Raw genomic sequence first — 12428 nt, forward strand, 5'->3', positions numbered from 1 at the left:
AAAAGAAAGATTTTTTTAAATCTTGGTTTTGAAGTGGTTGATTTTGCTTCCCCAAAGAAAAAGATTATTTAGACTCTCTCACTGATCCTTTTAGAACTTGCCGTTTGTTTCTTTATCTGTGTAAGATTTCAGGGTTTTTTTTGAGGGATTTGCTCAACGTACCAAAAGCCTGTGAAATCAGAGGGGCTGGAACCTTAAGCTAATGTAACATCATGTAATTAATTAGCCTGGGTTTGTGAAAAGTGAAAAATTTGGGGACGTTTTTGCACTTAAATTAAAAAAAAACAAAAAACTTTCTGCAGATTTCACAGCTGGTCCCAGGGAATTGGCTCGTATATATGAGCAGGAAATCCAGCTGATGAAAGATACCTTCTTTTTTTAATTCAGTTTGTTTGTGGAAAAGCATCTGTCAGTGTTTAATTTTTGTTTTGTTTTTCAACCTGGAAAACCTATTTCCAAGATCTTTGGGGAGGTGGAATTTTCATGTGAAATGCAAAAATAAACTGTGCCTCTATTGTCTCCCTTTTTAGATACACAATCAGAAGGAAGAAGATTTGCCTTATTTTTTTGTTTTGTTTCATTTGAAAGTAGACAGTTGCAAAAAAAAAAAAAAAAAAAAACAAGCTAAAATGACTTTACTGCACATGCACCTGTATTTCACTGGCTTGGTCTTCTGGATTATACCAAAATCAACCTCTTTTGTGCTGCCCAATGCCACCGAGCTCCTGCACCCCTCCAACAACCCGCAGGCTGGCTTGGTGTCCGGCCTCGGGGTGCCGAGGAGTCGCCGAAAGCGATACATCTCTCCGCGGGACATGAGCGCTCTTTTGGACTACCACAACCAAGTACGGGCACAGGTGTCTCCGCCAGCTGCCAACATGGAGTATATGGTGAGTTTTTGCCATGCTTCCTGAAGGGAGAAGGAACGATAGTGGGGTCAAGGGCAGGTTTAATGCCTTAGCACCATCTGCTGAGGAAGCGGGTACAAAGGGAAAACTGCAGCGCTGCAGAATGGAGCCCAGCTGGACTGGCAATGCCCGTTACATCAGCACAGCGGATGCCATGCTCAGGCACTGGCCATGTTATTATTGTGATCTATTATTTCTCAGCAACAAGCTGTGTGCTAAGCACTGCGCAGCAACGCGCAGCGTCACAGCCCCAGTCCCAATGCGCTTCCTACCCAAAGTCAAACCTGAGACAAGCAAGGGTCATAAAGAGCCTAACCAGGTGTGGGGAGGGGAGAGGGTGCAGGGAAGTTAACGATAAGCCCACACTGGGTGCTATTAAGTTAGGCTTCTTTTGTTTTCTATGATTACTTCTTGTGAGACAGCAGAGTTTCGGGGAGGGACCTGAATGAGGAAAGGGAAGGGGGATCTAAAGCCCTTTAATAAGTACAGAGCTTTCCTGTCATATGTTATGCCCAGCCAGGCAATGCCCATCGGTTCAGTACAGTGTATGCCAGCATTAGCCCCTAGTACTAGCAGTGCCCTCTGGGTCAGTTTGTTAATAGAAGTTCCAGCTCTTGGTATATTTCTCCCTCTGGTCTACACACAATGTTGCACCCATTTAACTAAGGGTGTGATGCTAAAGCAATGCAGCCCTGTGTGAACACTATGACATGGCTTATATCAGTTCAGCTTATGTCTGTGAGGTAACAGGTACAAATCAAACCAACACAGGCCAGGTTCATGCAGAGTTATGCCAGGTTAGCATCCTCCTTTTAGTAAAACCAGTGCAACCTCTGTGTTTAGACAAGCCCTAATTAGTCAGCTGTTTCCACCATGCTGCAGACTGTGGGCACCTGGGGGAGGTTTTAGACCTGCAGATAGGGAGGGGCCCACTTGGTTTAGAGCTTATTTCACAAAGGAAAAAGTGAAGAGCTAAGGGAAGGATCCCTATGTGAGTGGCTGAGCTCTGCATCAGCCGGTACCATGCAGCCTGCAGGGCCCCGTGGAGACAGCCTTTCTGAACTCAGTGAGCTCTTTGTTCATGATAATTGTAGTAGCTGCTTTTTGCTGTTAGCAGAGAAGATGAAAGCCTGCCACATCACATTGACTTCCCCAGTTAGCAGCTCTGAGTGCAGTGGTTGGGGCCGGGGAGGTGGTGAGTCCAATGAAGGTAACTGATATTTCACAGCATCTTCCCGGAAGCCCTGGCTTCCTTTCCTTATGCAATTCCTGGCACACTGATTGCTAACTCAGTAGCTAATGCTAACTGCTGCATCTGTTGGTTTTTTGTGTCTTTTCTTTTCCTACTCATGTGTCCAAAAAAGGTCAGAGTAGAAACCTGTAGTAACTAAAAAGCAGGAATAAAAAATAACCAAGGTTCTGATTCAAGCCCACTGAAGTCTGTCCAGGGAGACGCTGTCCACTGACTTCAGCGGGCTTTGGATTAGGCCCTTGAGGAGAAAAGTGCAGCTGTGTTTGCTTGGGAAATGCCAGCTGCTGACAGATACTCTGTAGGGAAACCGCCAAGCTCTAAGTTCCATTCAAGGCTCTGGAAATGGGCACGGGGGATCTGCTGGAAAATCGTCAACAACAGACAGAAAAGAGACCTCCCTATGGGCCTGATTCTGCAGAGCACTGGCATCTTTAACCCTCTGAAGTCAGTGGGAGTCAGCACCTCCCATGACCAGGCCTGTGCTTGGTTCCACTCTAGAATCCTGGCAAAACCAAATGTCATCTGCTGCAAACCAGGAACAGACATATCCCCCTAAAGTGCAAAGAGCAGCCCTGTTTGTGTGCGCCTTGGGAGATCTGCCCCAGGCCACTTCCACCAGTGCTGCCCAAACAACAACGCTGTCTGCAGGGGTGATCTGCTGCATGTGAAAATGTACCATCTTCTCCCCGGAGGCCTGGCAAAGCGATTGTTGGTCATTTCTACTCCCACTTGGCTTTGCTACTGTTAATGTTTGTTGAGTGCTAACAGCATGATTGGTGCTGTACATACACAGAAGAAGACCTGGCCTCAGCCTCCAGGGACTTGCAGTCTAATTCACACACCATCCATACAGGTCTGACCCAGCAAGTGGTGTCTGGAGATAACTACAGGCCTAAATTGCAAAGGTGCTGAAGCACCTCCAGCTCCCATTGACATCAGCACTTCTGAGACGTAGGCCCCATTTTCTGAAGGTGCAATGGGGGTCAGAGTTACAGAGATAAAAGGCATCTCACACCCAGCTCCAGAGATAGAGCTTCCTGCTGTAGGTGTGTAACAGCATCCATCAGCTAAGTACCAGGATCACAGTCACAGTCCCTTTGTTATTCTAACTGCTTAGAGTAGCTATTTCCTTTGTCCTCACCCACCCTGAACGGCTTTGGAGACAAGCCCCAGTCATGCCTGGGAGAGAAAAGGGAAGGCGCTGGTTTGATTTTGGAAGCTACCTGTTTAGGCCAAGCATGTGTGAAGCACAGACTCCCCCCAGGCAAGTTTGATCCGATCTGAGCACCACGCAAGCAGAACTATTGTGTATCCCTTATGTATCAACATCTAGAGGTGACCCATAATGCACCCTTTCTGGTGGAGCCAACTTATGTCCTTTACCCACTGGCGCTGAGAGCTGACCCTTTGGGTGTCACCCACCTAGTGACACCCAGAATCAACCCATGGTATCCCCTACCTAGTGAAATCCAGAATTGGCCTATTGGGAATCTGTTGGCCAGTGGTGGCCACAATTGGCTCACTCTGTAGCCTCAGCCCTGTGATCCTGATGGTGATTCTGAGATGTCTGAGAACAATGGGTGATACAGAAGCCTTCCCTTCTGTTGTCTACCACAAGCTATAAGTTCAGTATTTCCTGTCACTCCCATCTTTTCTCCCTTTGGGGTTGGCTTCCCTGCTTCCAGACAGGAGGACCCATGTGCCATAACTTGTAAGCCCCCTACACTGGGTCCTGGATTTTCAGCTGTCCACACATGTTATGGAAGCAATGACAGGAAACGAAGCTGGAACCATTGCTTCAGCCTGCATCGCAGAGCAGAGAGGAGAGCAGGGGTTCCGCTGTTAAAATCGCCGAGTCACCATTCAGTGCCCACCCAGCAAATGGCCATGCATGTCACTGCAATGGTGGTGGTGGGGGGGGGCTTTCATGGGCTTATTGCCTCTGAATTAGTGAAATGTTCATAATAGCTGAATTTCCCCTGGTCCAAACTACAGGTGTGAGACGTATTGGGCTCTGGCACGGTCTCCCTGGGAATCTTAAAAGTTGGCTGGACAAGACACGAGAAAACGGCCTATAGGGCAGAACCCATGAGACAGACTGCATGAGCTGGAGTCTCTGGATATGTCTACACTGCAGTGTAAGCCCAGAGTTACCCACAACTTGAGGTAGCGGACCCTGGGTTTGTTAAGCAAGTTCTTGAGCATCTACACTCATTTGTAACTCCGGGTTAGGAATTGTTGAATTCTGGGTCCCAACCTGGGGCCCCAGCATCTACACTGCATTATGTGGGCCCAAGTCCAACCACCTATATCCCAGACTTCCAAGTGCCTCCCAAAATAAGGCTGTTCTAGCCCTTTGCTCCTGGTGTAATGTGGGAAAACTTGACTGTACAGAGAACAAAGAAAGTCGGCCAGTGGGATTGTGGAATACTATTGGCAGGCTTCCAGAGCATGAGTCCAGTGCGGCTGTGTCTTCACTGCAAAGCAATAGGAATTGAACCCTAGGTCCTGGCTTGACTAATGCTCGGACCCTCCACGGGTGAGGGGGTCCTGGGACCCTGGATCTGAGCCCTGGGTTAGTGCGATTTGTGTGTAGACGGAAGGGGGTTGGGCTTGAGCCTGAGTTCAAACCCTGGCCTTACATTGCAGTGTAGACACACCCTATAACTTTCTGACCAGCTGGTTTTGAGAAAACCCCGGTCCTTTGTTTTTGCCCAAAGCTGAACATCAGGCAGGGTTTGCTGAAAAGTACCCCAAACCTGGCCCATTATATAGAAAGACAGGTGATATTCAGGGTCTTCTATCCCAAAGCTCAATGGGGGTGGGAAGGGACCTGGCCTCCTGTGCCACAGAGCCCAGTAGAGCTGAAGGGTCACCCAGGCCTCCACATCAGGCCTGATGCAGACACTGCTTGGGCTGTATTTCATGCTCTCAGATAAGATGGGGCACCTGACACTTTGTGATGGATGCTAGGAAACATTTTCAACCTGTGAGGGTGATTAGGCCTCAGGAGAGACAATAAAGGAGGTGGCTGAAGCAGAAAGGCCAGGAGAGATGGTGATCATAACAATATAAAGTTAATACTTTGCCTTTCTACAGTGATGTCCATTTGAGGATCTCAAGGCAACTTCCAAACACTAGTGAGTTTAGTCTCACAGTTGCCCCGCTCAGTATCTCCAGGCCCATTCGACAGATAAAGCAAGTGAGGCACAGAGTGGGAAATGACTCACTCAACGTGTGTCAATGGCAGAGCAGAGGCCAGAGGCCAGGCCTCCTGACGCCTAGTCCTGCGCTTTAGCTGCAAGACCACTGCTCCTCTCTGAACAAGTACAAACACAAGTGGGAATGATGTAGGGAAGTGCCCTGCATAATGCAGGAACCTAAGGGTCTTTTCCAGGCCAGCCTTCTTGGATTCTGAGGCGGTTCTCCTGTACACATGTCATGGTTAAATGTTTCCCTTTCATTCTGCAGGGGAATGAGTCACTCTTTCTTGCTCTGGGCTGTAGCCTAATGACATATGTTGTTGCGCCATCTCTTTTTTCCTCACCTAGGTGTGGGATGAGAGACTAGCCAAGTCTGCTGAAGCGTGGGCCGTACAGTGCATATGGGACCATGGGCCACCACAGCTGATGAGATACATTGGTCAGAACCTCTCCATTCACTCTGGCAGGTAAGCGACCCACAGCCGTGCTCTAATCATGCATGTTGCGTCAAATGAGGTCAAAGTCCTCATTCTTTGCAGACACAGGAGGAACTGGGGAGTCTGATTAGAACCCCGCCTAGAACAAAATTTGATCTAGTTCAGTGGTTCTCAAACTTTTGCATTGGTGACCCCTTTCAAATAGCAAGCCTCTGAGTGCAACCCACCAGTATAAATCAAAAATCACTTTTTTTATATTTAACACTATTATAAATGCTGGAGGTGAAGAGGAGTTTGGGGGTGGAGGCTGACAGCTTGTGACCCCAGGTAATAACCTCATGACCCCTTGAGGGGTCACAACCCCCGGTTTGAGAACCCCTGATCTAGTTCCATGGACGTCATTGTTAGCAGCTTCCTTATTTAGGGCCCGGTTGTCACCCCTAACTCACACTCAGTAGCACCTTGCTCCACTGTGAGCTAAATGAAAGAAAGCAGCAGGACTCCTGGACGAGTGAGGTGCTGTTCCCAGGGAGCAAGGGACAAGCCCAGGACAGCCGAAATGAGTCTGGGCCAGGTTCACTGTTGCTCTGAGGAGGTGCAGCTGAACCCATCGCCCCGGCAGTGAGTCTGAATCACAGCCTAGAGAAAACGCTCCACATTTGTTTGGGGAGGAGTGTGACTTACTACGGAATGGAAGCTGAAGGGCATTTCTCAGCTTGATCTGCAGACCTTGAGCCACTCAGCTGTCGGTAGCAGGAAGAGACCATTAATATACAGAGAAACCCACTGGACCAGAGCCGCGTTCCTGTTGGCGTTAGTGAAGAGGTTTTTTTTAGAGCCACTGCAGGATGCAACTGGAGCAGGGGATGGGCTGTGAAGGAGAAAAGCCCTGGTTCAAAAACAAAACACTTTGGGTAAATTAGCGAATGTGGCAAGAAATGGAGATGAAAACATCTGGAGATAAATGAGTCGATGTGTGAGTTGGATCAGTTGAGAAGTTTTCTCCTTGCTGGGAAAAGTCCCCTTTTTTCTTGCACTGACAACACGCGGGGGGGTTTAATGGGAGTAAAGAGTGATTTAATGCAGCCAGAGAGGGCCAGATTTGTAGAGTCATTGTTGTACATGCCCCTGGCATGCACGCGCACAGCTCACAATGCAGGAGAGCAAAATTATGCTGCCCCAGAGTCCTTAGCACCTGGAGAGACCCAGGGGGAACTTCCACTCACATTTCAAACCCCTGTCCCTCTTGCTCTGTTCCCCGTTTCACTCACTATGAGCACAAAGGGACCTCCTCCTCCTCCTTCACTCTCTGATGTCACCTCCCAGGCCCTTGGGAACTCAGTTCCATTCTTGGTCCTTGAGGGAGCAAGGCGGGCACCTGCTCGCATGGCTCCAACATAGCTAAGGCAAAGCACCTCTCTAGCAAACATACATGAGTGCACCTGGGGGCACAGGCCTGCCCTGGCAGGTCTCCTTGGGGTTTGCTTCCTAGTCCTGGGTAGCGTGGAGGAATAACGGGGATAACATGTGTGATCTTCCACAGGTACCGGTCAGTCGTGGATCTTGTGAAATCTTGGTATTATGAGAAACAGCATTACTCCTTCCCCTACCCTCGTGACTGCAACCCCAGCTGCCCCTCCAAATGCAGTGGTTCTGTCTGCAGCCATTACACCCAGGTACGAAGCCAGAGTCACGTGGGGCAGGGTAGTGGTATTACTAAGTCTGCTGACATGCCCAAACCAGGAGTTAGATGGTAATGTACCAGGATCAGAACGCTTTCCATTGCACTTTGGGAGGTCTGGGCAATCCTCTTTTGTGTTGGCGGGATAGAATGCCCTGCAACTCTGTGTTTGTACAGCGCCTGACACAATGGGGTCCTGGCCCATGGTGAGGGCTCCTAGCTGCTACAATAACACAAAGCATAAATAATAATAATTCTAAATGTGGCAACCAAGGGGATAAAGACTTTCCCGTGGGGCAAAAGGCAAAGCTTCTCATGAGTCTGATGCAGAGGCACAAACTGACAAAATGCAGTGAAATTTAGCAAAAAATCCCAGCAGACTTCCTGGGAAGCCAGTCCTTCTGCCTGACCAAGGTTTGTGTTTCATGGCAGAGGATGAGAGGCCTAGGGAAGGCAGGTTCAAGTGTTGCTGAGCCCTCTGTAGCGCACCTGGATGGGGACTCAGTGAGCATCAGTGGCATTTTCCTGCCGCTGCAGCTTCTTAGGGCAATGAGCCATATCACCTAAAGAAACCAGCAGAGAGCCCCCTGATCTGTCCCTTGCCAGAGCTGTCAGTCTGGCACCTTTTGCCAGCACTACATTCATTGCAAACAAGCACATTAAAAAAGCACCATCCAAACACCAGCTCTTTTCCTAGCAGCAGTGGCTGCATTTTCCATTGCTCCGTCTGCTGGCTGGGGACATGTTGTCTGTCGCGGCTGAGCTAGCTGGAGAGGGAAGGAGGATGACCAACTCTGGGAGGCTGTCTGGTTTAAATCATAAAGGCGAGGCCAAAGGAAGGCAGGAGTTAGCATTCCTGACAGGCTGCCTGCCCTCGACAGTATCCATTGTCCTGGGATACCTTGCAGAGCATTTGCCGGCATGAGCATGAGAGACATTCACAGGTATTCACAGAGCTGCTGCCCTGTAACACACACATTGCTTTTAGGTGGATCAGTTTGTTTACATCAAAGAGCTGTGGCTGTAGCTGCAGAGAGGTTTCTCTCCACGTTCTGGAGCACAGATGGAAGATTTTAGCCAATTGGCTGGAATGCTCCTTTTTTATTTGGCCTCAGTTTCCCCTCTTTACACCAGTAGCACCTCGAAGTCTCCAAAAGGGAGGAGAGAAAGCCCCTTCCTGCCTTGCTGATCATGAATCAGCTCCTTCACAACAGAGCGGCTATTTAGTGTGCAGAAATGTCTGGCTGCTCATTAAATACGGCCCCCTCATCCCCCAGAGCACATCCAGGAGGAGTGCCGCCAGCACAAGGTGGAAAATGTTCCTTTACTTCCATGGTTTGTGGCAAAGCATTTCTACCCTTTAATTAACAGTGTGCTGCATGGCTCCACTGCTCTGCTCAGTCTGCTTGGCCCCTGGCAATCCCCAGGCCAGTATTTCCATGGGTGTCTGCCACTTACATAGACTTTTCATCCCCTTTCCTTCTGACTTGTCTGAGAGCTTGAATATGTCTCAGTCCCAGTGCAGCTGTTGTTATTGTTGTGACTTAAGCACTGTCTGGATAGTGGCTTTAGGGAATCTGGGAGTGAACTAGAAAAATAACAACCACTTTTTATGAAGAGTTCAATTCAATGACCTGAGCGAGTTGGATGGTTTTCCTAGTTCTGATCAGTGTGTGAAGATGTCCACCCCAAGGCTCTCCCAATGGGATACATATTCGAAAGGGCTGAGGCTGGTCCCTTTTTTGTGGGTACAATCCTGCAGTGCGGGCATTGCCAAGTCCTTGCTCTTCTGTTTGATGTGTACCCGCAATCAGGTAATTCGGGGAGCAAATACTCAGATTTGAGCAGCTCATTTCAACCTAAGGTGTGACAAGGCAGGTATCAATTTTGCAGGCATGAATTGTGCCCACAGAAGGGAAGTCATTTGACTGGAAAACTGGCCTTACAATCAGTCAGCAAAGCACAAGGCAGATGCAGCAGTAGGCATCCCCCAAGACAATCAGTGAGGGGTGTTTTTATTCTCTGTCTTCTGGAAGGGGAAATTCCCGAATAGAATAAACAGAGGTCCATTTGTCTCTGCTTGGCAGGCTCCACGGTTCTCCACCTCTGATGCTTGTGCTTTGGTGTATGCCACACAATCCTGATAGCTTCTGTTTGACTGTCTCTGATGCAGATGGTGTGGGCCTCCTCCAACAGAATTGGCTGTGCCATCAACACCTGCTCCAACATGAACGTGTGGGGCAGCACCTGGCGGCAGGCGGTGTACCTAGTGTGCAACTATGCCATCAAGTAAGTGAGCGAAGGAAAGGCTCCCCCTGACCACAGGCAACTTCAGAGTGAGGATGGGAGCTGGGGGTTAGTGAGCACCACCTCCCCTCTCCCAACACACCTGCCTGAGTTTGCCATTCACATAAGGAACTTGTCCCGTGGACCAGGTTCCATCTCAGCCTGATCTTGGTTTGCCTGAGGGACCCCTGACAGGAGGGGAGGCAAAATGGAAGCTGGGAATTCTCTCAGCCTTACCTATGTGCTCACAAACACAGCGCCGTGTGTTGAACATCCTGGCTTAGAAGCAATTGAGTTGCCCCAGCCCAGCCAGGAGATATAGTATCATAGAATATCAGGGTTGGAAGAGACCTCAGGAGGTCATCTAGTCCAACCCCCTGCTCAAAGCAGGACCAATCCCCAGACAGATTTTTGCCCCAGATCCCTAAATGGCCCCCTGTCAAGGCTCCTTCCCCACTCTGAACTTTAGGTTACAGATGTGGGGGTCTGCATGAAAACTTCTAAGCTTAACTACCAGCTTAGATCTGGTCCGCTGCCACCACTCCCAATGTGGTGACTCCCTTCCCTGGGTAGCCTTGAGAGACTCTTCACCAATTCCCTGGTGAATACAGATCCAAACCCCTTGGATCTTATAACAAGGAGAAATTAACCATCCCCCCTCCTTTCTCCCACCAACTCCTGGTGGATCAAGATCCAACCCCCTTGGATCTAAAAACAAGGAAAAATCAATCAGGTTCTTAAAAAGAAGGCTTTTAATTAAAGAAAAAGGTAAAAATCATCTCTGTAAAATCAGGATGGAAAATAACTTTACAGGGTAATCAAACTTAAAGAGCCCAGAGGAACCCCCTCTAGCCTTAGGTTCAAAGTTACAGCAAACAGAGGTAAACACCCTAGTAAAAGGTACATTTACAAGTTGAGAAAACAAAGATAAAACTAACATGCGTTGCCTGGCTGTTTACTTACAAGTTTGAAATATGAGAGACTTGTTCAGAAAGATTTGGAGAGCATGGATTGATGTCTGGTCCCTCTCAGTCCCAAGAGCGAACAACCACCAAAACAAAGAGCCCAAACAAAAACCTTCCCCCCACCAAGATTTGAAAGTATCTTGTCCCCTTATTGGTCCTTTGGGTCAGGTGTCAGCCAGGTTACCTGAGCTTCTTAACCCTTTACAGGTAAAAGGATTTTGGAGTCTCTGGCCAGGAGGGATTTTATAGTATTGTACACAGGAGGGCTGTTACCCTTCCCTTTATAGTTATGACACCCCCTCAAACTCACAACCCTGGGTTTAGCAAGCCAATGCTCAAACCACTGTGCTATCCCTCCCCCCCACACCCTTATTGCTCTCAGCCTTTGCTCAGTCTGGGCTCTCCTTTGGTGCCTGGATTAGCCCTAGAGACTGTTTTCCTTTGCCTCAAAGGGGCTTAGCAAGTACTTGCATACAGCGTTCCTCTGGGGACTGCCAGAGCTGCAAGCACTGACTATGATGCAAAACACTCTTGCTAATCAGCCTCAGGTAACTCTTCCCTTATGCAGCTGTGGCTCCCTGGGCACCAGGGGGGCTGGACATGAGCCATCCTACACTGGTATGCTACTGGGACAGTGGAGGTACCTTAGCAATTTGAACATGAGTTAAACTCATTGTGTGTCCAGCTTCACCTTAGTCCAATGATCCAGGGTTGAAACTCCTTCACCCCCCCATGTCAGTAAACAGATGCACACTCACACTGTTGCATGCACGCACGTGCAAACACACACAGAGACACGCCGACCAGATTGCATGTACACAGGGCATTGTGATGCTTGTTTAGGACTCTATTACAGAGAGAGCCAAGACAGTGCAACATTCAGGTTTTATTCCTTCCTCCATGTGTATTGTCCTCTCCCATCAAGCACTCCCTGAAAGTGGAGTTACCCTACAGATAAGCATTCGATCAGACGATAGCACCCCCAACTGGGAAGTTATCTATCGTAACAAGTGCTGTTTGCAGTCACTGGTTTTGTCACATGCATCACTAGCTGCACAGACTTCCTGGCTGCTCACTGAGGATACAGAGCCCAGGATTCTTCTGCTTCAAAAGTACAGACCTCTCCCATTTGAGGTAAAGAAATCTCCCTGGGCTGCAATGGTATTACAGTTCATTGCACCTGTCATCTGCAGCACTAGAGGGCAACATGGTCAGACACTGTTGAACAGGTGTGATTCTATCCAGTAGGGGCAGTGTGGCATGTTTGCGCGCGCACACACGTTCTCTGAGCACAAACAAGCACAATCCAAAGCGTGCTGCGACTCCCATGCCATGCCTTCCTTTCCAGGGGCAACTGGATAGGAGAAGCTCCTTACAAGGTGGGGAGACCTTGCTCGGCCTGCCCACCCAGTTATGGTGGCGTCTGCAGCAACAACATGTGCTTCACGGGACTCAAATCCAACAAAGTGAGCTGGTTCTGAGCCTCCGAGAGCTCTTCCTGGCGGCTGGAGAAGCGGAGCTGCGGCTGGCGACAGGAGAGCGTGGGAAACGCCATGTACAATGTTGTGTAAACTAGGAGAATTATTTATAACAGTGACATTCCAGGCTGCTTCCCCCTACCCTCCCCTCACCCCCACCCCTCCAGCTGCATTTAGGAAGTGTTAGTCAGTAACTGCTCTAAAGAGCTGGCAGGATC

The 12428-nt window shown here is 49.0% G+C and overlaps 1 protein-coding gene across 1 annotated transcript; it reads left to right on the forward strand.

Moving 5' to 3' along the window:
- Window positions 1–629: 629 nt before the first annotated feature.
- On the forward strand, window positions 630–12213 carry R3HDML (R3H domain containing like). The gene is made up of 5 exons (XM_065414969.1): window positions 630–890; window positions 5712–5830; window positions 7344–7476; window positions 9655–9770; window positions 12081–12213. Exons 1-5 carry the CDS (start codon window positions 630–632, stop codon window positions 12211–12213), a joined length of 762 nt encoding a protein of 253 aa, XP_065271041.1.
- Window positions 12214–12428: the final 215 nt, after the last annotated feature.

The sequence above is a fragment of the Emys orbicularis genome, chromosome 12, assembly GCF_028017835.1.
Source record: "Emys orbicularis isolate rEmyOrb1 chromosome 12, rEmyOrb1.hap1, whole genome shotgun sequence".
NCBI lineage: Eukaryota > Metazoa > Chordata > Testudines > Emydidae > Emys > Emys orbicularis.

Bases quoted from the DNA above. Each gene is read 5' to 3' on its own strand.
- R3HDML (XM_065414969.1), top strand. From the start codon at position 630: ATGACTTTACTGCACATGCACCTGTATTTCACTGGCTTGGTCTTCTGG. The intron at 891-5,711 runs GTGAGTTTTTGC...TTCCTCACCTAG, and splicing joins CTGCCAACATGGAGTATATG to GTGTGGGATGAGAGACTAGC. The intron at 7,477-9,654 runs GTACGAAGCCAG...TCTCTGATGCAG, and splicing joins TCTGCAGCCATTACACCCAG to ATGGTGTGGGCCTCCTCCAA.